General features: G+C 39.3%; 1 protein-coding gene across 1 annotated transcript; it reads left to right on the top strand.

The window, feature by feature from the left end:
• The first annotated feature begins 1,457 nt into the window (after positions 1-1,457).
• LOC116483124 (pancreatic triacylglycerol lipase) lies at positions 1,458-24,215 on the top strand. The gene is made up of 13 exons (XM_032176865.2): positions 1,458-1,483; positions 1,618-1,663; positions 2,810-2,964; positions 3,877-3,999; positions 6,598-6,732; positions 9,300-9,411; positions 10,752-10,871; positions 10,964-11,083; positions 11,584-11,702; positions 15,242-15,371; positions 16,547-16,655; positions 17,603-17,767; positions 24,095-24,215. The coding sequence occupies exons 2-13, from the start codon at positions 1,618-1,620 to the stop codon at positions 24,156-24,158; spliced, it is 1,398 nt and encodes a 465-aa protein (XP_032032756.1). The 5' UTR covers positions 1,458-1,483; the 3' UTR covers positions 24,159-24,215.
• The last annotated feature ends 2,270 nt before the right edge of the window (positions 24,216-26,485 follow it).

Below are 26,485 nucleotides of genomic sequence, written 5' to 3'. Positions count from 1 at the left end.
GCACTACCATCGCTAAATACTAGAGAGATGTAAGATTTCTGTTCTTAGAAGCTTCAGGATTTTTTTTTTCTTCGCATGTTTTGAATAAAAGAAGTTTCAGCATCTTTTTACTTACGAGATTGTGGAGACAATTATTATTGCAGCCATTATACAAAATAAATTGCTTTGCTTTTCATATTCATTCCCTCATTTGTTCAATCATCCATCAGAGATGTTTTGAAGGCCTGCTGTGTATCAAGCACTGGGCTAGGTGCTAGGATGTGACAACAAGGCCCTGAACATTCCAGCCTTCTCTGAGTTTATAATATACAAATGATCAGTCTCAAGTGAGAGAAGTTCTAAAGAGAACCTTCGTTAGAGGGAACAAGGGAAACAGCTTAACCATGGCTGGGGAAGACTGCCTGAGGAGGGGATGAAAGGCTGATATTTGAAAGATTAGGTGGGAATTTGCGATAGTGTCCATCCATGGATCCTTCCTTGTGCCTTCTGTCTTTATCTTAAGAATTCCCTTGCCAAACTTCCTTGAACTTCCCTTGTATACAATAATTCTGCTGCTTTTCTCCATACCTATAAACTTTTCCAGGGGATTGAATTATTTTTGACCACTTTTGACCTATGAATGTGACAATTTCAACAACTCAGTGTATAGCTGTGACAGTTTCGGGCTAAAAGGTCCTGGTCTCTTAAAATTATGGTATCACATTGTACTCTTTTTAACATTTATTGTAAGCAATCCATCATTAACTGAAAACATCCCAATTATTTTCCATCAAACAATTCTCTTTCAGATTATTTCTTCTGAACCATTTTCTTCCAAGTTGAATCATATTTTTCCCATTTATTCATCATTTCATCTGACAGTAGGGTCACTGATTCTGCCTCTATGCTTTTGGCTGTACCCCCAATTCCTTTTCTTAGCTTATTTATTCTTTCCTCCATGATATTGTTGAGAAATAAATCAGTTCTATGGACTATCAAAACAACAAATCAAATGCTTTTCCAGAAGGTATGAACTCTCTTGAAGGATTGATTCTATTTCACTGTTTTTGAGGGTAAGGCAAGGTTATACAAAAATGGCAAGAGCTGGTAGGCTGTTAGTACTTGTTTTTAAGACTGCTGTTATCAAATCTGTGAAAACAATTTAGTTTCACACATGCCCACAGACATGCACAGAGAATTGTAAACTTGAAAAGGGACAGAAAGACTAGAACCTTTACTATATAGAACCTTTACTATAATGGAATTAAAGTGATTTTGAGCTTTACATAATCACATATCTACCACCTTTCTCATCTTCCCACAAAACTATGGAAAACTTTATCTCCTCTGTCAACCTTTGTTTATCTATGATTAAAATTAGAAACACATCCTTGAGACTTTCTTTGCATGCCATTTTTCCATGGTTTCAAAAAGATAAGCTTCGCCTATAAAAGGACCTTTTGTTGCTATCCGGTTGTGTGTGGAACCTGACGGAACTGCCACGGTGAGTCGGGAACATGTTTTCCAGGCCTAATTGATCAGCATTTATCCATTTTCCCCGACAGGGCTAAATGAACTAAAACTTGCCGATCTTTTAAAAACTTAGCCAGACTCAATCATGTTTTTAATTTCGTGTAGATGCTGCCACTTTGGACTCTTTCACTGCTGCTGGGAGCAGTAGCAGGTAAGAAAAAAATATAAATATTGAGCTGGGAGAGATTCACCTTTCAACACGGTCAAGAGGGCTAGGGCAGCTGAATTCAGGCCGCAGTAATAACATGAAGCTTTACTTCAAGGAGTAAAGCACAGGAGATGCATAAGAGCACAGGTACGTGGAGCAGGGTTGTCAGAAAACATCTAAGATGCCCAATTAAATTTGAATTTCAGATAAACAACAAATATTTCCCACGAACAACAAATATGTGACAAATTTATACTAAAACATTATCATTTATCTGAAATTCAAATTTACTTGTATTTTGATTTGCTAAATCTAGCAACCCTGACATTAAGTCAAGAGTTTGAACCTTGGCTCTACCACCACCTACAACTGTATTACCCTGAGCAAAATTCTTAACTCTTCTGTGCTTCAGAATCTTTGTCTGCAAAATGGGGAGAGTCGGATTCCCCATCTCCTAGGATTATTGTGAGAATTAGGTCAGATTAGTAAACCATCCAGCCCAGCACCTGGCACATGGTAAGATTTTGAGAAAGGCAGCCCCCACAACAGCTACTACTCTTACTCCTACCATTAATCTAGATTTATCCTCCTTAGAAAAGAGAACCCTTCTTTGGGTTATTTTTTTTATGGAGTGACATTCAAGCCTAGAGTTGTGTTAAACCATGGATTTCTTGTTTAGTTGTTTGTGAACAGCCTCTTCATCACAGGAATGAAGATGACCTGCAGTACAGCAAGGATGGGGATATACGGTTTTGGCCTTTCCATAAAATTTAAGCTCTCCTTTCAAAGTCCACAGCTGAACAGTGGCTACAAGAAGTTAAGGCTTAGGGACACAGTGCTGTCCCTTTCTTGAGCACCTATAGCCCAAGGAAGATATCTGAGTTTAGAGGCTAAAAGGAGTCCCACGTTGGGACTGGGCAGAGACACAAGGGGAGTGAAGTGATCCATGTGGTAGAATTGAGGAACAACAGCCTGTCTGGAATAGTTGTGTTGTCTTTTAAAGCTGTTTTGTGAGTGTGTGGCTAGGAGGGTGTTGAGAGTAGTAGAGGAGGAAAGTCTACCACACAGTGTAATTTAACTCATATATTGGCAGACAGATCATTAAAAAGAGCATGCTTGTAAAACTAATATCCTTCTGGGGGATTGCAGGAAAAGAAGTTTGCTACGAAAGACTCGGCTGCTTCAGTGATGACTCCCCATGGTCAGGAATTGTGGAAAGACCCCTCCATATATTGCCCTGGGATCCAAAAGATGTCAACACCCGCTTCCTCCTATATACTAACGAGAACCCAAACAACTTTCAAGTAAGAACTATCACTGTGTTTAGAACCAAGTTCTTTGGGAGGCCGAGGCTGGTGGATCACGAGGTCAGGAGATCGAGACCATCCTGGCTAACACGGTGAAACCCCATCTCCACTAAGAATACAAACAATTAGCCAGGCGTGGTGGTGGGCGCCTGTAGTCCCAGCTACTCGGGAGGCTGAAGCAGGAGAATGGCATGAACCCAGGAGGCAGAGCTTGCAGTGAGCCAAGATCACGCCACTGCACTCCAGCCTGGGCGACAGAGCAAGACTCCGTCTAAAAAAAAAAAAAAAGAAGAAGAGCCAAGTTCCACCTGTTTTATGTAATAAGGATACTGAGTATTCAAGTTCTTAAGAGAAAAATATCAGCTGTGAAATTTGCATCTTTGTAGATATTCAGGGCACTGAGCTTAGGTATTACTTAATGTAAATTGTTTATAAAATGTTCATTAACTTCGTATTATTCTTGTCCTTCCTCTATAACATTTAATAAATATTGTAAATATAGGGCTATATTTATATGTATAACGTATATAAACATTCCCAATATTACATATTTATGTAATCACCCATTATATATATGTATCTCTATATAGATAAAGATATATAAAAATACACACACACACACAGACACACACACACACACACAAAGCCTTCTATTGTATGAAGAAAAGATCATTACCACCAAGATTATAACAGACATGTTATCCCAAGTTGAACAATGGCAAACATGTTGTGATGACTGGGAAATGGCAACATGGTGATGATAGTGAATACTGTGATTGCCATGGGAGAATCATTATTCAGAAGGATCCTGAATCCTAGCAGTCTTCTACTTACTGCCCCTCTCCATGTACAAATGGTTCTATTGGTTACTATAGGAAACTGACATGAAACACTTTTCTGTCTAAACAGGAACTTGTCGCAGATTCATCGACCATCAGTGGCTCCAATTTCAAAACAAATAGAAAAACTCGCTTTATTATTCACGGATTCATAGACAAGGGAGAAGAAGACTGGCTGGTCAATATATGCAAGGTGAGATGTGGTCATCTCTCAAGGAAAGGTCGTTTCCAAAGTGCTAATTAACAGCCGTAAGGCACTGGCCCCGACCAATGAGGACAGTGCTTGGAGGTCTTGGAGGATCTTCAGACCCCTGCTGAGCCTGGAGTTCCTAGGAGAGGTCAAAGAGGTGGTGGTGGGAAGAGGGGGTTTAGGATGGTCAGAGCAGTGAGGCTGGCAAGCACTTGGTGGATCCAGGCAGTGGTTATTTAGTAACTGATATGGAGGTGTTTCAACATTTTAGCAACAGACGCTCTCATGCTGATGCACACTAGCTGGTTATAGGCCCCTGTTTTTTCATTAGTTTTTAATTTTATGTGAAGCGCCAAGAGGTGTCATTTTGCCTGAATGAATTCTTTTCCTTTGATTTTCACTTGCTACTCTTTGATCTCCTCTAGTAGCGATAACTTGGAAAACCGTGTAGGTTTTCATTTTTGGCTTCTGTTGTTTCAACAGCAGTGATCCTATTTTCTTTAATTTGCCTTTGGCTATATGCCCTGTCATAAAGAAGAATGAAAAGACAGAAAATCAAATAGAATAAATTTTCCTAGTAATGCTAGTGCTTGAGGAACATTACCGTTGATTCATTTATTCAAGTATTTATTCATGTATTCATCAAATTTCTTTGACCTGCTGTGGCACAAAGGGAGTAGTCTTTTCTTCAGGGGTGTCAAGAAGAAAGACACAGGCCAGGTGTGGTGGCTCATACTTGTAATCTGAGCACTTTGGGAGGCTGAGGCGGGCGGATCACGAGGTCAGGAGTTCGAGACCATCCTGGCTAACAGGGTGAAACCCCGTCTCCACTAAAACTATAAAAAAAATTAGCCAGGCATGGTGGTATGCACCTGTAATCCCAGCTACTCAGGAGGCTGAGGCAGGAGAATCGTTTGAACCCGGGAGGCAGAGGTTGCAGTGAGTCAAGATCGTGCCACTGCACTCCAGCCTGGACGACAGAGTGAGATTCCGTCTCAAAAAAAAAAAGACACAAAGGTCCTCCTAAGCCCACAGTTTCAGGTCTGCCTCTGGCTCAAACCAAGGGCAGAATGAGTCAACTCCAGAGCCTATCCATTGATCCTGAAGACAGATGAGCACTCTAGGATCCGTACACTCCGCAAGTTTAAACACAAGCAGTAAAACCACAACTTGTCCTCCAAAATAATTTAAAGCTGATGATTACTGGAGGGAGAGTAGTAATAAATTTTTATACAACAGTGAAGAAAAAAATGTGATTCTCAGTTCAAAAGGAATATAGCTTCCTTTGATATGGCTATGCAATTTATTTCTAAGATCCCAAAGGCAATTGTGGTTTGTTTTTGCTTTGTTTTGTTTTGCATTGATTTGGCTTTGACAGAACTATTGCTTTGGTATGCAGAAACAAGTAGTTTAAACTAGAAGGATAAAGGTTCTACAGTCCAGTCCTGACTCTCTCCTTAGCTAAATATGATTAGCAAATCTTTTCCCTGCTTTGGATTTTTCCTTTTGAAAATGGAAAAGTTGGAGATGATTTCTAAGATTGTTCCATTATTCCCAAATTCTTTTTTTTTTTTTTTTTTTTAAGATAGAGTGTTGCTCTGTCACCCAGGCTGGAGTGCAGCGGCGCTGTCTCGGCTCACTACAAGCTCCGCCTCCCGGGTTCACGCCACTCTCCTGCCTCAGCCTCCCAAGTAGCTGGGACTACAAGCGCCCACCACCAGGCCCAGCTAATTTTTTGTACTTTTAGTAGAGACGAGATTTCACCATGTTAGCCAGGATGGTCTCGATCTCCTGACCTCATGATCCACCTACCTTGGCCTCCCAAAGTGCTGGGATTACAGGCGTGACTACCGCACCCGGCCTATTCTCAAATTCTTTTTGAAAAAAAAGAGGCTATACATAAACACACTCAGACAACAGAATTCCTTCCAGAACTGACCTCCATGAAGCCATAATTAAATGCCATCAAACAAGGCTTTCTGTAGATATCTGGTAGGCAATGTTTTCGTGTGAAATATTAATAACTCTTTAGTGATGTACAATAAAACACGTTCATCCAAAAAATTTGATTAGTCTTTCCACTGCAGAAAAACTTATTACCTTTATATAAGGGGTCCTAACATTGTCTTTCATTCATTCATTCATTCATTCATTAAATATTTACTGAGCATCTACTGTGTACCAGAATCTGTTCTGGACACTGAGGCTACACCAGTGGACAAGGCAAACAGTGTCCTTGGGTGCATTCTAGTAAGGGACAACGTAGTCTTATGGCATTTAGGATGACCTAATGAACAACACATTGTACCACATTTTATACAGTTTATACATTTTTTTCTTGAATTAAATGTCTCTGTATCTGCTACAGTAGAAATCCCAAGAATCCAGTTCCCACTATGGTCAAATTCCAGTTTGGAGATGATGTTAAACTTTAGCAGAGATTATATATCTGTAACAGACTATAAGTTTTGTCAATTGCATTGAGGTTAAAATGATATCGTGTCGCTCAAGGAGGGAATTTATCCTAGTCCTTCAATATGTTAACCAGTAATTAATAAAGATCCTGAATTATTTATCTGTGTATTGTGCCCCTTCCACCAGAATCTGTTCCAGGTGGAAAGTGTGAACTGTATCTGTGTGGACTGGAAAGGTGGCTCCCGAACTGGATACACACAAGCCTCACAGAACATCAGGATTGTGGGAGCAGAAGTGGCATATTTTGTTGAAGTTCTTCAGGTAATTACCCCTGGATTGTATAAAAGCCTGTACACATGGTTTTCCAGATTATCTTTCCAAAAAAAAAAAAAGCCTGTAGATTTAATCACAGATAAAGACATTTCTCTACTCAGATATGACCTTTCCCTTGGTTACAAAGAAAAATTTTAAAAAATCTAGCTTTGGGTTTCATCAATAACCCATTATGTTAATAAACTAATTTTTTTAATTTAACTTATTCAAGCAATTGGTAGGTTGTTTTTAATAAATTCCATGAGTACTTGTTTTAATTTTACTAGTTATTACCAATGTCAACCTTAAGATTAATCTAGTTTTGTTTGATTTTAGTTTTGCTTTCTTAAGAGAAGCACGGTGATAACAAGCTAACCTCATTTGGTAACAAAAAACACAGAAAATGTTATGCTTGAATGTGTTTAAATAATTGTTTTTATTTTTACTTTCTAATCCAAATACTTGCTTCATCATCTCTGGATAACAACTCTTCATGTTCATTAAGGGTTCTCTCTCCATAGTAAAACAACAAAATACAGCCGTATTTCCACCAGATTAAAAGTTAAACCCATTTCCATTTTTCATTATAACTATTTTAAAAAACATGGAAGTCAAGTGCTTTGGAAAGGCAGTGTATCTTCTTGACACTGAGGTTTTTGAAGGTTCTCCCTCTGCGCCCCTCATGAATTCTGCAATACAGTCATGCACCACAGAAGGATGTGTAGGTCAATGATGGACTTCAGATATGATGGAGGTCCCGTAAAATGACAATGGAGCTAAAAAATTCCTATTGCCTTGTGACCTATAGCTATCATGATACCATAGCACAACATATTACTCATGGATTTGTGGACATGCTGGTATAAACACACCTACTGCACTCCCAGTTATATTAAAGTCTACCACATATAATTATGTACAGTATGTAATACATGATAATGATAATAAATGATGACATTACTGGTTTACATATTTACCACAGTTTTTATCAATTATTTTAAAGTATACTCCTTCGACTTGTTAAAAAAAATAAAACAGCCTCAGGCAGATCCTTCAGGAAGTATTCCAGAAGAAGACATGTTATCATAGGAGATGATAGCTTCATGCATGTTATTGCCCCTGAAAACCTTCCAGGGAACAAGATGTGGAAGTGGAAGACAGTGATGTTGATGATCCCTGACCTTGTATAGGCCTAGGCTAATGCAAGTATTTGTGTCTTAGTTTTTAACAAAAAATTTTGACAAGTTTAAAAAATTAACATAAAAATGGTTATAGAATCAAGATATAAAGAATAAAATAATTTGATACAGGGATACAGTGTGTTTTAAGCTAAAGGTTATTACAAAAAGTTAAAAGTTTAAAAAAATAAAAATTGTGGCCCGGCACGGTGGCTCACGCCTGTAATCCCAGCACTTTGGGAGGCCGAGGCAGGTGCATCACGAGGTCAGGAGATCGAGACCATCCTGGCTAACACAGTGAAACCCTGTCTCTACTAAAAATACAAAAAATTAGCCGGGCGTGGTGGCAGGCACCTGTAGTCCCAGCTACTCAGGAGGCTGAGGCAGGGGAATGGTGTGAACCCACGGGGCGTAACTTGCAGTGAGCTGAGATCGCACCACTACACTCCAGCCTGGGCAACAGAGTGATACTTTGTCTCAAAAATAAAATAAAATAAAATAAAATAAAATAAAATAAAATAAAATAAAAAATAAAATAAAATAAAATAAAATAAAATAAAATAAAATAAAATAAAATAAAATAAAAATTGCATAAAGAAAGAAAAATATTTTAAATGAACTGAGTGTAGAGTAATGTACAGTATATAAAGTCTTCAGCAGTGTGCAGTAACGTCCTAGGCCTTTACATTCGCTCACCACTTGCTCCATGACTCGCCCAGAGCAACTTCCGGTCCTGCAAGCTCCATTCATGGTAAATGCCCTCTACAGATGTACCACTTCAGAATTTTTTTTTTTTAGACAGAGCCTTGCTCTATCGCCCAGGCTGGAGTGCAATGGCACGATCTCGGCTCACTGCAACCTCCGTCTCCCCGGTTCAAGTGATTCTCCCACCTTAGCCTCCCAAGTAGTCAGGATTATAGGCACCCACCACCACGCCCAGATAATTTTTTTATTTTTGTAGAGATGGGGTTTCACCATATTGGCCAGACTGGTCTTGAACTCCTGACCTCAGGTGGTCAGCCCACCTTGGCCCCCTAAAGTGCTGGGATTATAGGCATGAGCCACCAAGGCCAGCCTAAAATCATTTATACCGTATTTTTGCTGTATGTTTCTAGGTTTAGATATATTTGGATACACAACTAGTTACATTGTGTTCCAGTAGCCTAGAGTACACAGAACAGTAACATGCTGTACAGATTTGTAGCCTAGGAGCAACAGGCTGTACCACACAGCCTAGGTAGGTGGTAGACTATGCCATCTAGGTTTATGTAAATACACTTTATGATGTTCCCACAACAATGAAATCGCTTGATGACGCATTTCTTGTAACATATCCCTGTTGTTAAGCAACTCATGGCTGTACTTGAAGACATTCTGAAAAGGTTTTCTTTCCGACAGTCGGCGTTCGATTACTCACCTTCCAACGTGCACGTCATTGGCCACAGCCTGGGTGCCCACGCTGCTGGGGAGGCTGGAAGGAGAACCAATGGGACCATAGGACGCATCACAGGTTGGTGAAAACAGTGAAAGATGCCAGGGGAGTTGAGGCAAGATGATCTCTTGAGCCCAGCAGTTTGAGGCCAATCTGGGCAACATAGCGAGACTCCTATCGCCTTAAAAAAAAAAAAAAAGAAAGAAAGAAAGCTACAAACTTAGACTAAATGCAGCCTGTATGTGGTCTAAAAGGAAATACAAGATGGAAATTTGGTGCAACCCTATGTTTTACCTTTTCACATTTTCTGAATTGGACCCCATGATCAGAAATCGCTATGTTCTGAGGCTTTGTAAAGTCTTCATTGATACCAATCTTTGGTCTACAGCACTCTGTTTAACATATTTATATTGCACGTGACTAAAATGTGAATTAAGGACATCTAGAGATTTTATTCATGTCTATTTCCTCATTGACCGACATTCACAAAGGACAAGTTTCATGAATAGAATAAATTTCATAAATAGTAGGATGAATATAATTAAACCCAAGGAGCTGAAATTTGTATAACTAATTATATTCTGTTTCATTAGCAATTGCAAATGTGCTTAAACCTCAAACATAACCCCAGATTTGTCAGGGAAAAGGTGGTCAGGGTGCCCTGGGCTGCCAGTTCTGTGTGCTGCTAATGTGATAACAAATAGTATTTTACAAACCTGAGGCTGGCTGCATTCAGCCAGTGAGCTCACATATTGGATACCCAGGTTCTAAAACCTCTGTAAGGTTATAAGAAAGATGCTACCATCCTGTATCTGAGAGGTGATTATTTCAAGGAAGGACCACTTTCCTCTTCCATCTATGTTCAACCTTTTTGTCTCTGACTTGGTGATTCTCTTTTTAACCCTTGGGATAAGTCGGCTGTATTTGGACTTGGGATAATCTGGAATGCCTATCCGTTCATTTGCTGAAGGGGAGATCTGCATAAGATTTTCTTTTCCATAGTCTGTAAATGTTTCTTTCCCACAGCCTGCTCAGCCAGGTGCTGTGCAATGCACGCCTGTGGTCTCAGTGACATTTGTGGAAGCCAAGGTCCTTGCCCTTGTGGGAGTTCACAGTCTAATGGGGACTCTTTTACCCTGAGTGGTTTTTAGTCCAGTGTGTCCCAGAGTCTACCTCTTTTGTTGTAACTGCTGCTAGTGACTAAGACTCTCCCAGTGACTTGCAGCCATGAGGAAAGGCATATTGTTTGGTTTGGGGAAAATTCACTTTAAAGCAAACAGCCAGAAGCAGATTCCTCTTCAGCAAATGGTCAGGTAAAGAAGAACTCATTCATCCCTTTCCATGCATAACTCATATTTTCCTCTTAATACTTGTACTCAGGACTTGTCGTAATTCATGAAACATACTCTTTACTTTAGGGTTGGACCCAGCAGAACCTTGCTTTCAGGGCACACCTGAATTAGTCCGATTGGACCCCAGCGATGCCCAATTTGTGGATGTAATTCACACGGATGGTGCCCCCATAGTCCCCAATTTGGGTGAGTTGCTCAACCCGTCCCCCAAAGGGTGTTATAGTGTCTGAGTCTATATACATTAGCATAAACCCTCATGTATTTTTATGATTCTTCAGGGTTTGGAATGAGCCAAGTTGTGGGCCACCTAGATTTCTTTCCAAATGGAGGAGTGGAAATGCCGGGATGTAAAAAGAACATTCTCTCTCAGATTGTGGACATAGACGGAATCTGGGAAGGTAGAATATCTATTATGTGTACAGAGAGATCTTGGGGGAAAGCTTGTATTTTGTTTTGCTAAACTTGCTAAATTCTTTGGAATTGTACAGGTCTCACATTTTATGTAACAAAAGACTTTTAATTGTATCCATGAGATGTAGGTTTTCACTGGGATAAGTGGGCATGAGGAGACTGGGAAAGAAAGCATATTTTCAGTCAACTTCTGAGCACCGAATTCAGGGAATGAGCTTTTATTTATTTAAACCAATCTTTTTCTTCTACAGTATTTTAAACCTTTCATTTAATTACAGTGTTATGTATTATAATCTTAAACAGTACTCAACTTCTGATTACATCACAAATCACAAATATACTTTACAAATGACTTTGTTCTGTGACCTGCATGCCTGCATGAGCTCACACTAATTAGAGAAATCTATTCAACAACTATATTCTGAATATGACGTTAACTTGGAAAAATAAAATCTGTCCTTGATGTGTAATTGTGTCTGATTCGAAGGGACTCGAGACTTTGCGGCCTGTAATCACTTAAGAAGCTACAAATATTACACTGATAGCATCGTCAACCCTGATGGCTTTGCTGGATTCCCCTGTGCCTCTTACAACGTCTTCACTGCTGTAAGTAGACTCCACCTTCCGCATAAAGAATTTTGTGACTGTCACGTCTCATGACTGGTGTGGTTTCCTATACATGCCATCATTCAATGAGTGTTTATACTTTCGAACTTATACATGCCTTTAATTATATGTATTTAAATAGTGATAAATTAGAGCACTTTAGAGAAATGAGCTTGTACATGGAAATGTCCTATGTTTACTTTCATCTGTATTACTTTTGTATGCATTGGGTAAATGTCCAAACTTGTTTTAGAAATAACCCTAAACAAACAAAAAATAATTAGTCTATGGAAATCTGAGCAATATCTATAGGATGCTGATGAACATGGAAAAATTTTCTTAAATGCTGACCTTTCTAACTATTAATATATAATTATAGACATGTGGACGTTTCTGTGCAATTTCATAATGGTCAAGATTTTTTTTTTTTTTTGAGTTTTCATCTTATTTGGTATTCGCTTGATGTCTTGGTTGAATTATTTATTTAATTTTACTTTAAGTTCTAGGATACTTGTGCAGAACGTGCAGGTTTGCTACACAGGTCAATGTGTGCTGTAGTGGCGTCCTCTTGGTTGAATTCTTTATATGTGATCTCAAATATGACGCATCTATTGTCTGGGTTTTTTTTTTTAATTGACTTTTCTTTGCACCATAAATTTTTGAAATCAAAATTTAAAACCTATGGATTTAATAAGAAAATTTCCAGTAACAAATGTGCCAACTGAAGTCATAATTACCCAGGATATATACCTTAGTGATTAAGAGAGAGGATGCAAATCTTGGTTTCACCATTAAATAGCTGAATATCTTTGGGCAAAACTGTTCTCCAAGAAGTTTCTTCATGTATAAATGTAAATACTGATGGTAAACTCAACATATTTGGTGAGAGGACTTAATGAGAATACATATGTTAATTGCTTAGCCCAGAGCAAAAAATATAATAGCATTCAATTAATGTTAGCTATTATGGGAGAAGGAGTACATATATTATTCACACTACAGCTTCCATAGGCAATGAGACAGAAGATCCCTCCTCTTTATTTATTTTAACTTTATTTTTATTTTCTTCCCCAATACCCAACAATAAGTAATGGGGGAAAAATTAAAGAAGCAAACACAAAAGCCTCAAGTTTCATCCAGTTAAAACTTAGTCTAATTCAACAATATAAACAGTTCTTTTAAGTGATACTCAGCAGTTGTATAAGAAAAAATGTCTCAGTCTTGCAGATTTCTTCACCTTTGCACTCCCTTCTAAGCTTCTCTCCAAGTGAGTGCTGGGGCCAGGTGATCTGGTGGTGGTGGTCAATGTGTGTTCAGCAGAGGAAATGAATTGGGAGTCCATGGGTGCAAAGTCTTTGGGCTCCTTTCGACTCTGGGTAATAGCCTTGCCTGTTTTATTGATGGGCACACTGCTGTATTTAGAGATGATCTCTTGGGCTTGTCTATTCTTCTGGCTCTAGCAATGCCCTCAGAGAGCTTTGGCCATTTCTTCCTGGCTGGCTTAGGCAACACCTGGCTTTTGTTGAATGCCAACCCTGGGACTGTGATAAGCCCATAATATGGTCCATTGAGCCAGGAGTCTGCCACTTGCCTTTACTGTAGAGTAGCCCTGCCCCTCATAGTGGGAATTGGGACACTTGTCCTGCCAACTTGGTTCCTGCCTCTCTATCTCTTTTTCCCATAAGTCCTTGGTCCAGAAATAAGGGGTATTTTCCTATACGAATATGTCTTCTCCAGGTATCAACCTCACGGTAAGCCTTAGGCTAGCTGGGTCATTTTCTCTTCACATAGAGAAAATTCCGGGATCCGAATCCTTCAGGGCTTGATATGCTAAACATGAGCTAAAACAATTGAAAAAAGCCAGGCACAGTGGCTCATGCCTGTAGTCCCAGCACTTTGGGAGGCCGAGGCGGGTGGATCATGAGGTCAGGAGTTAGAGACCATCCTGGCTAAAACGGTGAAACCCCGTCTCTACTAAAAATACAAAAAATTAGCTGGGCACGGTGGCGGGTGCCTGTAGTCCCAGCTACTCGGGAGGCTGAGGCAGGAGAATGGCGTGAACCCGGGAGGCGGAGCTTGCAGTGAGCAGAGATCGCACCACTGCACTCTAGCCTGGGTGACAGAGCGAGACTCCGTCTCAAACAAACAAACAAACAAACAAAGAATTGACTTTTGAGCCTATTGCTCTGCTAATAAATTCTATTATGTTTATCAGAAGCTGATTATAACCTGTGTTCTACTTATGCAATCTTTCTAAAATAAATTCTAGCTGTAAGTAGATGAATGTTGTGGGAGGAAATTAGGCAAAAGAGAAAAAATAGATAGAAGATAGATACACACACACACACACACACACACACACACACACACATTCTCTCATTGTATGATTTTTTTTTTTTTTTTTGAGATGGAGTCTTGCTCTCTTGCCCAAGGCTTGAGTGCAATAGCGTGACCTTGGCTCGCTGCAACCTCTGCCTCCTGGGTTCAAGCGATTCTCCTGCCTCAACCTCCAAAGTAGCTAGGATTACAGGTGCCCACCACCATGCCCAACTAATTTTTGCATTTTTAGTAGAGATGGGGTTTCACCATGTTGATCAGGCTGGTCTCGAACTCCTGACCTCAGGTGATCCACGCACCTCAGCCTGTGGATCACTGCGCCCAGCTCATTGTATGATTTTTTGTTTGTTTGTTTGTTTTTTGAGACGGAGTCTCACTCTGTCGCCCAGGCTGGAGTGCAGTGGTGTGATCTCAGCTCACTGCAAGCTCCGCCTCCTGGGTTCACGCCATTCTCCTGCCTCAGCCTCCCAAGTAGCTGGGAATACAGGCACCCGCCACCATGCCCGGCTAATTTTTTTGCATTTTTTTAGTAGAGACGGGGTTTCACCATCTTAGCCAGGATGGTCTCGATCTCCTGACCTCGTGATCTGCCCACCTCGGCCTCCCAAAGTGCTGGGAAACTCTAAGCAGTATGAAATTTTCAAGTGAGTAAAATAATATTACTCTACGCCTTTTTTTTTTTTTGAGTTGGAGTCTCGCTCTGTCGCCCAGGCGTGAGCCTCTGTCGCCCAGGCTGGAGTGCAGTGGCGCGATCTCGGCTCACTGCAAGCTTCGCCTCCCGGGTTCACGCCATTCTCCTGCCTCAGCCTCTCTGAGTAGCTGGGACTACAGGCGCCCGCCACCACGCCCGGCTAATTTTTTTGTATTTTTAGTAGAGACGGGGTTTCACCGTGGTCTCGATCTCCTGACCTCATGATCCGCCGGCCTCGGCCTCCCAAAGTGCTGGGATTACAAGCGTGAGCCACCGCGCCCGGCCGTATGATTTTTATAGTATTGTGTTGTTTAACAGTGAAGTTGGTGACTTACTGTTGTGAATAATGAAATGCATTGTTAATCTTTGCTGCTGAGACACTATTAAAGTCCCCATTTACCATTAGAACAGAAGTGGCTTTAGAATATTTGAATAGCAACAACATGTAGGAAATATGGTACACAATTAAAAGACAGGGCATCTTCATTCACCATTTGTTTGTTTTCACTAGAACAAGTGCTTCCCCTGTCCAAGTGAAGGCTGCCCACAGATGGGTCACTATGCTGATAGATATCCTGGGAAAACAAATGATGTGGGCCAGAAATTTTATCTAGACACTGGTGATGCCAGTAATTTTGCACGTAAGTTTCTATTTTCTGTATCTAATATTCTTATTGCTATATATTTTATTATTATGTCCACTGAAAATGTGCATACTTGCTCTTCTATACAAAAGCTTTAAACATCCCCTCTGCAATGTGGAAAAATGCTCAATGCTATGTTCAAGGTGATAATAGCTAATTAGGGGGGCAGAACAGAGTTTGGGTCCTGGACTCTTAATGCTGCAAAAATGAATTTCTTCACATTTGATTCTGGTGCTGAATTCAGAAGGTTTTCTCTGCTCCAGCCTCTTTATATTCAGTCAAAAGTTTCACTGAACAAAATTCTGAGATTTTTGTAAAAGCAGAAAAGTAATCTAGGAGAGAGAGACGGCAGAATGGCAGAGGTTGTGAGAATGGAAAGACATTGACAGATTTAAGAGACGTTTAGGATTGTAGGCTCCATAGGTGGTGGGAATTAGAGGATGGAGGAGTGGTAGGAATGGGAACAAGTTCTGGTTTTCTTTACTGAATAATAGAGGAAGAAAACTATTTGGATGAGAGTCAGTGGGGTTACCAATTTTTTTTAAATACTAAAGACAAATTTAATCTCCTCCCCAATTTGCTCAGGCTATCTCTAAATGGCAAACTATTGGCTAGCACCAAGAAAACGTTCTTTTGGTTTTCATAAATTAATACATTCCCAAAGGCAATGAAAAGTTGAATTATAGAATTTTGAAAGTAAATGTAGATATTTAGACAAAAAGATAGCAGTACTCTAAAATTTGGTGATCTATGAAAATAAACTGAAAACATGTCACAGTTCACAATTTTACAACTACCTTTTAACATAAAGTTCTTATAACTTTCAAGGATAAATTGTCAGGTTGGAAATTGAAAACTAAATGTATTCCTTAGTCCCTTGACTTGAAAAAAAAATCTGTCTTAACTTTGAAAAAAATCTGCAAAGCCCCTGCTACCTAATGCCTATCCCCTAAACACATATAAAGGAATATCTATGACTATTTCATTAGAAAATTACACACGTACACACACACGTACACACACACACATACACACACATATACACACACACACACACACACACACAATTATAAATAAATTATTCAAAACTCGGCAGTAGTGGGATCCAAATTAACTTGTTTTTAGTGTCTTTTATCTCCAAACTGACATTCTGCAATTTTTCTCCCTTGCAGGTTGGAGGTATAAGGTATCTGTCACACTGTCTGGAAAAAAGGTTACAGGACACATACTAGTTTCTTTGTTTGGAAATAAAGGAAACTCTAAGCAGTATGAAATTTTCAAGTGAGTAAAATAATATTGCCCTACGCGTTTTTTTTTTTTTTTTTTTTGAGTTGGAGTCTCGCTCTGTCGCCCAGGCTGGAGTATAGTGGTGCAATCTTGGCTCACTACAACCTCTGCCTCTAGGGTTTAAGCAATTCTCCTGCCTTAGCCTCCCGAGTAGCTGGGATTACAGGTGCCCACCACCACGCCTGGCTAATTTTTGTGTTTTTAATAGAGACGGGGTTTCACCATGTTGGCCAGGCTGGTCTCAAACTCCTGACCTCAGGTGACCTGCCCACCTAGGCCTCCCAAAGTGCTGGGATTACAGGCATGAGCCACAGTGGCCAGCCAATGCTTCTTAATGTTGGAATACTGCACATGTATAATGTATGTCATCAACATAAGAATTTGTCTATTCATTACTATATAGCAGTAGAGCACTGACATGTATAAGGAAAAAGGAAGAAATTATGTCATCCTTACACCTTAATACTATTCAGAATTCGGTTTCTAAATATTTTCATGCTATTTCCTGATAAAACCATTCATGTTTGCTTTGATAACTGGCATCTGATTTATGATCAGTAATTAATTAGTCTGCCCACAAAGCATATGTGAAAAGATGATGGAATACTCTCATCATTTATTAAATTGTGGGGGAATTGTGACTAATACATGTTTGAAGTTTTATTAAAGTAAAGGTGACTAATATGAGATATTCATGGCAAATGGACTACCACTGAGTTAGCATGCATGTCTGAATTTGTTTAATATGTTAGAATGACAAATGTACTGCCAATCACCTTAGCCAGAAATGCATTGTAAGCTGGTCTTAGAAACATAAATGTATTTATGTTTCTAAACACTTACACACACTTACATACACTTACACTTACATACACACAAATATATATGTGTATATTTATATGTATGCTCATGTATTTTTTTTTAACTTCTTAAATCCTTAGGGGCACTCTCAAACCGGATAGTACTCATTCCAATGAATTTGACTCAGATGTGGAGGTTGGGGACTTGGAGAAGGTTAAATTTGTTTGGTATAACAATGTGATCAACCCAACTTTACCTAGAGTGGGAGCATCCAAGATTATAGTGGAGACAAGTGCTGGAAAACAGTAAGTAATGAAAATCCCAGGATATGTGAAGTATCGAGTCTGTGTTTATAGTTCTTTTCCCACTAAAAGTCTAATTTAAGTGAAACCTCCTACAGGGGATCGCCTACATCCTAGTTACAGTTCCTTCCTAATGCCTTCTGTTTCTTTAGGAAAAAGGGTAGAACTTTAGGAAACAGCTTTGATCAATTCATGATAAATATGTGTTAGCTGATACAAATTAAATGTTAGAATGAGAAACCGGCTTCATGATTCTAAGGTGAGAGGAATGTTTCCTTTGGCAGCTGTGCTTTGTGCTATGTGAGTGCTTCTTGTGTGCATCTTCCCAGCTTCCCGGGCTCACCTAATTGCTGTTTAAGTTGCTAGGAACACAGTGAACGTATCAAGGAATATAAATAGGCTTTTCCAAATCACTGGTCTTCTTAGTGAAGACGAAGGCCCAGGAGATAATCCTTGGTTTCAACCAGGACTGGAGTGTGTGGGAGCCAAAGGATGGTGAACTACCATGGTGAACTACCAGGAAAGGTGATCTGATGATAATCATAACAATACCAATACTAGACCAAGTATTTCTGAGTATTAGGCCAAATTCTGAGGCAAGCACTGTGCTTCTGTCATTCTATCCTTCCATCCTCATAAAAACCAAATGAGGGGACGTTGCTTCTGGCAAAGATGGAGTAACAGAGCCCAGATTTACCGGCCTGGCTGAAATAACCAAAAAATTCAAACGAAGTATATGAAAAAACAGTTTTCTAGGCACTGAACATCAAGGAATAAGGGATAGTGATCCCCGAGAGACAAAAACGGACAAGATGGAGCCTTGCAATTGCCCCAGCTTACTGCTCCGAGAGATTTCCAGGATGTATCACAGGGAGGAGAAACCCAGGCAGAGTCCAGTGGACTCCTTAAGTTAAAGAATCAGAGCTGAGAATCAGAAGATCCAGGGAAGTAGATTTCATAGGACAGCATACCAGAAAGGAGAGAGTTGCCGAGGGACAATCCCAGAGATTGTGAAAAGTCCCCCTGAATATTCATCAAGGTACTGATTGGCCCATGTATGAGAACAAACCAGCTGGAGGTCATTGAAATATCCATTTGATGGATTAGAGAAAATAGTTCCCCTACTCTTGCAGGACTGGGAATGGTGCTTGTTTCCACCAAGCAGTCTGGAAAAGTTTATAATTCAAAGGACACAGGGTAGAGTATTTTAGAAAGTCTTGCTTTATAGTGGAAAATAATTTACCTATATTGACCAAGATGTGTAAGGAAACTGTTTCCAAATAACTTAACTGCATTGCAGAACAAAAAGGTCAAGAATATTTATAAAGATCCAGAATTATCAAGTACCTAAAACTCTAAAATCCACAGTATCTGACTTTGACTCAAAGATTCCCAGGTATATAAAGAAGCAGAAAAATACAGCCTATAATGAGGAGAATAATCAATCGATACCAAACCAAAACTGACACAGATGTTACATTAGCAGAGGAGAAAATTAAAATAGTTCTTAAGCCTGTATCCATTTGCTTAAAAGGTCAGTAAAGGCATGGCATATACAGGTTAAGTGTTTCTCATCCAAAATGCTTGAGATCAGAAGTGATTCAGACTTTGAATTTCTTTAGACTTTAGGAATACTTCCATTATATGTACCAGTTGAGCATCAAAAATTTAAAAAAAAAAAATCCACAATCTGAAATGTTCCAATAAGCATTTCCTTTGAGCATCATGTTGGCAATCAAAAGTTTCAAATTTCAGAGCATTTTGGATTTTTTATTTATTTTTAATATATTTTATTTTTCCATAAGTTATTGGGGTACAGGTGGTATTTGGTTACATGAGTAAGTTCTTTAGTGATGATTTGTGAGATCCTGGTGCACCCATCACCTGAGCAGTATACACTGCACCATATATGTTGTCTTTTATCCCTCGCCCCCCCACTCTTCTCCCCAAGTCCCCAAAGTCCTTTGTATCATTCTTATGCCTTTGCGTCATCATAGCTTAGCTCCCACATAATAGTGAGAGCATACGATGTTTGGTTTTCCATTCCTGAGTTACTTCACTCAGGAATGGATTTTTTTATTTTTGGATTTAGGATGCTCAACCTATATAGAAAAAGACCCACACTGAGTTTCTCGAGATGAAAAATACAATGTCACAAACAAAAAATGCACAGAATGTAATTAACAGTAGATTAGACATTATAGAAGACAAGGTTAATGACCTTGAATACATAATAGAAACTTTCTGAAATGAAATACATAGAAAAAAATCTTAAAAATAACTTTAAAAGAACATCAGTGATCCATGGGACAATAAAAATAAGGCTTATTTATTTGAAATAAGACCCTTTGTTAGGTCTTTGAAGACCCTAACAAAAAAGGGACAGAAAAATATATGTGAAGAAATAATACCTTGAAAATTTTCAAACATGGTGAAAACTATAAACCAACAGATCAAAGAAAATCACAAGAAACATGAAGAAAAAAGCACAGCACCAATACACATAAAAATCAAAATGCTCCAACCAGGTAGAATGTACATTATTCAGGTGATTACACTAAAAATCTAGATTTTACCACTATACAATATATCCATCTAACAAAACTTCACTTGTTCCCTTAAATTTACACAAATAAAAAAATGTTGAAACCCAATTATAAAGACAAAATATTGAAAGCACTCAGAGAAAAGCGACACATTAGAAGAGTAAAGAAAAAAAATTACAGCAAATTTCTAATCAGGAACAATGCAAGCCAGAAGACAGTGAAATGACATCTTAGAGTATGCAAAGGAAAAACTGTTAACCCGGAGTTTATACCCATAAATTAAAGACTTTTAAAACTGAAATAATTCCTCAACAGCAGGTTAACACTAAAAGAAATGTCAAAGGAAGGCCTTCAGGCAGAGGAAAATGATACCAGGTAGAAAAGAATTCACTAAAAGAAATTAAGAACACAGGAAATAGGAAATACATGATAAATACATAATATTTTTAATTCTTATTACTAAATTCTCTTTGAATAAATTGACTATTTAAAAAATAATGACAGTATTTTGGGGAGTATATAATATATGTATAAGTAAAATATAACAATGACATAAAAGGCGGGAAGGGAGAACTGAAAATATACTATTGGTAGGTTCTTATACCATTTGTGAATTGGTGTACTTTCTCTTGAAGGTATGATGTGATAAGTTAAAAATATGCGCTATAAATTCTAAAATAATGAAACAAATAATGAAACAACCACTAAAATAATGAAACAAAGGATGATAGCAAGTAAACCAAACAAGGAGATAAAATGGAATAAAATATAATCCAAAATAGAGTATAAAAAGAGCTAAAAGGGGCCGGGTGCGGTGGCTCACGCCTGTAATCCCAGCACTTTGGGAGGACGAGGTGGGTGGATCACGTGGTCAGGAGATCGAGACCATCCTGGCTAACACCCTGAAACCCCGCCTCTACTAAATACACCATGCCCGCGTGGTGGCAGGTGCCTGTATTCCCAGCTACTCGGGAGGCTGAGGCAGGAGAATGGCAATGGACCCGGGAGGTGGAGCTTGCAGTGAGCCGAGATCACGCCACTGCACTCCAGCCTGGGCGACAGAGCAAGACTCCACTCTGTCTCAAAAAAAAAAAAAAAAAAAGTAAAAATGATCTGAATACCACAATTAGAAGACAAAACTTACCCCACTGTATTTTTAAAAACTCAATATTCAATTGTATTCTGGCTATATAAAATGCACTTTTTAATTTTTTTTTGAGGTAGAGTCTTGCCCTGTCACCCAGGCTAGAGTGCAGTGGCACGATCTCGGTTCACTGCAACCTCTGCCCACTGGGTTCAAGTGATTCTCCTGCCTCAGCCTCCTGTGTAGCTGGGATTACAGGCAGCAGCACCACTCCCAGATAATTTTTTTATTTTTAATATAGGCAGGATTTCACCATATTGGTCAGGCTAGTCTCAAACTGACCTCAAGTGATTCACCCACCTCGACCTTCCAAAGTGCTGAGATTACAGGCATGAGCCACTGTGCCCAGCCTGAAATGCACTTTAAATATAAAAACACAAATAGATTTCTCAACGTGAAAGAACAGAAAATGATACACTGTTAATCGTTAGAAAAATGCAAATTAAGAACAGAGTGAGATACCACCTATTTAAATGGCCAATATTAAGATCGATAATACCAACTCTTGTGAAGGACTATCATACAGTGCTGATGGGAATATAAAAACGATACAACTGCTTTGGAAAACAGTTTAACAGTTTCTTAAAAAGCCAAACATACATTTCGCTGAGTCAGTGATTTCGGTCTTTGATTTTTACCCCTGAGGCAAGAACACATATGATTATACAAAAGATTTGTACATGAATAGTTACAGCAATTTTTTTTGAGGCAGAGTCTTGCTCTGTCACCCAGGCTGGAGTGCAGTGGCACGATCTTGGCTCACTGCAACCTCCATCTCCTGGGTTCAAGTGATTCTTCTGCCTTGGCCTCCCCAGTAGCTGGGATTACAGGCATGCGCCACCATGCCCAGCTAATTTTTGTATTTTTAGTTGAGACTGGTTTTTGTCATGTTGGCTAGGCTGGTCTCGAACCCCTGACCACAGGTGATCCACCTGCCTTGGCCTCCCAAAGTGCTGGGATTACATGTGTGGGCCACCGTGCCCGGCCTATAGCAGCTTTTATTGTAACAGCCAAGAACTAGAAACAATACAAATGTCTACCAGCAGAGGAATGGATAAACAAACTATGGTCTGTCCATACAATGGAATATTACTCAGCAGTAACAAGGAATTAACTAATGGTACACTCAACAATATGGATGAATCTTGAGATAATTATACTGAATGAAAAGCTAGACAAGAGTGCATACACCCTAGATTCCATTTATGTAAAATTCCAGACAATTCAAACTACTCTATAGTGACAGCAGAGCAGTGGTTGCCTGGGAGGGGTGAATATTGGAGGAAATGGGAAGAAGCAATTGCAAAGCAGAAGAAAGAAAATTGGGGGGATGATAGATATGTTTATAACTTTGATGTTGGTGAGGGTTTCAGAGGTGTATGTGTGTTGCGTGTGTGTGAAAATGTATCGATTTAAATATATACAGTTTATTCCAGGTAAATTAAAGCTCAATAAAGCTGTTAAAACAAAAATGTATATCCTATGAGGTAGATAGTTTTCTTATCCTTATTTTATGGATAATTAAATTAAGGTACCGTTTCTAAATTTCTATGCAGGAAGTTTGACTCTACAAAATTCTGAACTACTACAAAACAAATTCAGTTCACTTTTAATCATATATAAATATTGGTGCCTTTCATTTCTTGTGTCCCTGATTGATAACAGTTTTAACCTTTAATTTCCTATTTGTGAGGCTGCCAGTCATTGAGGAAGTGAGCGTGAAGGGAAAAAAAACACTTTCTGAGCACTTTTTTTCTGTGCCTAGTAGTTTACGTATGGTAAGGTATTTTATTAAAGAAAAATATTCCAAAGCATCCTAAGTATTATTTAGCCTGTTCTTTCTTTCTTTCCTTTTTTCCCTCCCTCCCTCCCTTCCCTGCCTTCCTTCCTTCCTTCCTTCCTTCCTCCCTTCCTCCCTCCCTCCCTCTGTCCATCCCTTATTCCTTCCCTCCCTCCCTCCTCCCTCCCTTCTTTCTTTTCCTTCCTTCTGTCCTTCCTTCCTTCCCTTCCCTTCCCTCCCCCCTTTTCTTTGTTTTTCTTTCTTTGTCTTTCTTTCTCTCTTTATTTCTTTTTTCTCTTTCTTTCTTCCTTCTTTCTTTCTCTTTTCTTTCTTTCTTTCTCTTTCTTTCTTTCTCTCTTTCTTCTTTCTTTATTCCTTCCTTCCTTTCTTTTCTTTGATGCACACACGAAAAGAAGGCATATTGTTCAGTCATAATGAGAAAAGTTTGTCATTTCTATTCAAATATTGAATTAAAATAATGGTTAGCCAACGTAACACCAGAAATTAGATTTTATACCCTGGGCTGATTTCTTATGATGGTGACTCTGCCGTTCCTTAGTTGCATTGGTTGACATGGGCTAAGTGTTCAGTGACTGCTCATGACAAATGAGTCTTTCTTTTTCTTTGGGGTGTCTATTGATAGCTTCTCTCTTGGTTATTGCGCAACCAGAAAATAACACTGGAAAGAAGAATTCAGTCCTTTATGTAGAAGAGGTCTTCCCTCAGCCATTGTCTGGTCTCCAGCACAGGGTGTGCCCTTCCCTCAGACTGGGAGGTTGGGGGCAGAGGTTGTCTTCATTGTCACACTCCAGCTGTGTGCCAGGAAGAGGCGGTAACTTTGTGTTGTTTTTTCTCCACAGGTTCAACTTCTGTAGTCCAGAAACCGTCAGGGAGGACGTTCTGCTCACCCTCACAGCATGTTAGGAGACTGCTGTTATTTGACCAATGAATTGACTTCTAATAAAATCTAGTGGTGATGCATGACATGCCTGTTTCTTTTGTCCAAAACCTCCATTGTTTCAAGTGAATCTGTTGGATAAAGTGACTAAAATCCAAAATTTGGAGTTGGTCAAAAGAACCACCAATGACTGTTAAATTTTGCTGCATATTTGACCTTAAAAATGTTGTTTACATGGTACTGTCATCATGTTCATTATTAATATTACTTATGCCATTCTGGTCACTTAAGGCAGTCTTCCATGTCCAAAATGACCCCCTCTTGGTGGGCTCACATGGAAAGACTCACAATTGCCACTTTTTCCATAATCTTTAAGTTCTGTGTCTGCTCCTAATCAGATATCTCAGGGGAAATGACGCACAAGGAGATGAGGACTAGACAGATCCAATGCTCCCTAACAGGTCTACCTGGTCTATGTGGGGCTCCCCCAAATCCCTCACTTCTGCAGCCTCTTTGATTTTTCTAAAGCACAAATAAATCATCTTCCCAGTGGTCCCCAGGACAGAATCCATATTCTCTAGTAAGACTTGTGAGGTCCCTCTTGGTCTGGTTGTCTCCTTGGACTCTAGCTTCATCTTTCACTATGTTCCTTCTGGAACTCTACATTCTGACCCTGTCCCCCAAGAGGGTCGTCTTGATCTCTGATGCTGCTGGATGTTGTCAGGAACTCTTCTTCTTCCTGGGATGTTCTTTTCTCTGTCTTCCTGTCTGTTAAGCTCCTACTGGTTCTTAAATCTTTTTGTAGACATCACTTCCTCCAGGACTCACCTCCATCATCCATACCCACTAAGACTTGATTAGGGGCTTACCACTATTATACTCCCACCACATCCAGACATTTTGCCGTCTCAACACTGGACTTCCCATATTGTAATTGCTTGCTGGCTCACTTCTCTGTATAGCCCATTTCTAAACTCCTTAAGGAGTTTTCCCATTGTATGTGCCTGGCACATGCCTGGCATGTAGTAGAAGAGCAAATACGTATTTTTTGAATGACTTTCTCACTAATGGGACCAACAAATGAATCCACTAGGGTCAGGTACTTAAAATTAGGCCATGTCTAAACAATAACATCCTAAGAAAGAAAGAGATATTTGTGTTAGGTCTTAAAAGTTGAGTAGGGATTTGCTGAGAGGACATGGTGGGAAGGGCACTCCAGAAAGAAGGAACAACATAGCCAAAGGCACAGGGCTATGAAAAATTGAAAATGTCATTTATTCTGTATTTCACCAAAATATATGAAGTTAATCAACACACAAAGACTTGTTAAAGGGTCATCCATTTACATTAATTAGGATGCTTTGACTTGCATGAACCAAAAGCTCCATCTCAAAGTTGCTTAGACAACCAGGAAATGTTTTGACTCACGTGACTGGAAAGTTCAGAGGTGGAGGAAGCTTCAGGTTCTGATGACCCAGTCACTCAATAACCTCTTCAAAAGCCACTTTCTTTTTCTATCTTCTGATGTCTATGGTGCTAGTTTTATACCAAGTCTGGCACCCTTCTCAGTTGAAGAATGGCCATCTCCCACAATTGAGGCTATAAACATTTCTTTCACATTCAACAAGGAGAGAAAGTGCATCTCCTTTCCTGTTTTTTTCTCACAAAATTTGTGAGATTCACTCTTATTGGCCCCTGACCAGGGAAGTAGAATATGCTGATTGTCTTAAGTCAGTCAGTGAACACTCCTGGACAAAGAGCAAGGCCAGCATCCTCAAAGTACATGAACTATATAGAGAAGGAATTGATATCTAAACGAAAAAGGGAGTTAAGAATGACTCATGGGTCATCATTGCAACTGGAAGGAAGGAGTTGCCATTGCCTGAAATGCACATGCTTTGAGAGGCACGATTTTGAAGAGGCAGGTCAGAAGGTCAGTTTTAGTCATGTCAAATTTGAGAGGCTCATCAGGCATGCAACTGGCCATGGCATGCTGACATTTGGATATATAAGCACAGAAGTGAGGACAGAAATCTGGGTTAGACATATAAACTTTGGCATCTTTAGTCTATAGATGTCATTTTTAAGCACTGCACTTCACTGCAAAGAGAATAATGCAATGTCTATCACATGTGAGAGCTTAATGAATGTTTATAATTGTAATTACTATGAGGACCTCATTAAAGTTTCCTAAACATTAATGATAATGATGAATAATGAATAATAAATATCAATGAAGAAATAGGATTTTGTGCAAATTTACTCATTTAATAAGATGAAACAAAGGAGTTTAATTTTTAAAAATCAGTTAAAAATCTTTTGTAAAGAAAGATATCCATTTTCATCATAATGA

This window comes from Hylobates moloch, unplaced genomic scaffold (assembly GCF_009828535.3).
Source record: "Hylobates moloch isolate HMO894 unplaced genomic scaffold, HMol_V3 SCAFFOLD_3, whole genome shotgun sequence".
Taxonomy (NCBI): domain Eukaryota; kingdom Metazoa; phylum Chordata; class Mammalia; order Primates; family Hylobatidae; genus Hylobates; species Hylobates moloch.
Note: the sequence above shows the minus strand (reverse complement) of the source record. Positions and strands in the feature narration are given on the sequence as shown.

Coding starts and splice junctions, on each gene's coding strand:
- LOC116483124 (XM_032176865.2), top strand. CDS start 1,618: ATGCTGCCACTTTGGACTCTTTCACTGCTGCTGGGAGCAGTAGCAG. Junction 9,412..10,751: donor GACCATAGGACGCATCACAG/GTTGGTGAAAAC, acceptor TCTTTACTTTAG/GGTTGGACCCAGCAGAACCT. Junction 17,768..24,094: donor GAGACAAGTGCTGGAAAACA/GTAAGTAATGAA, acceptor TTTTCTCCACAG/GTTCAACTTCTGTAGTCCAG.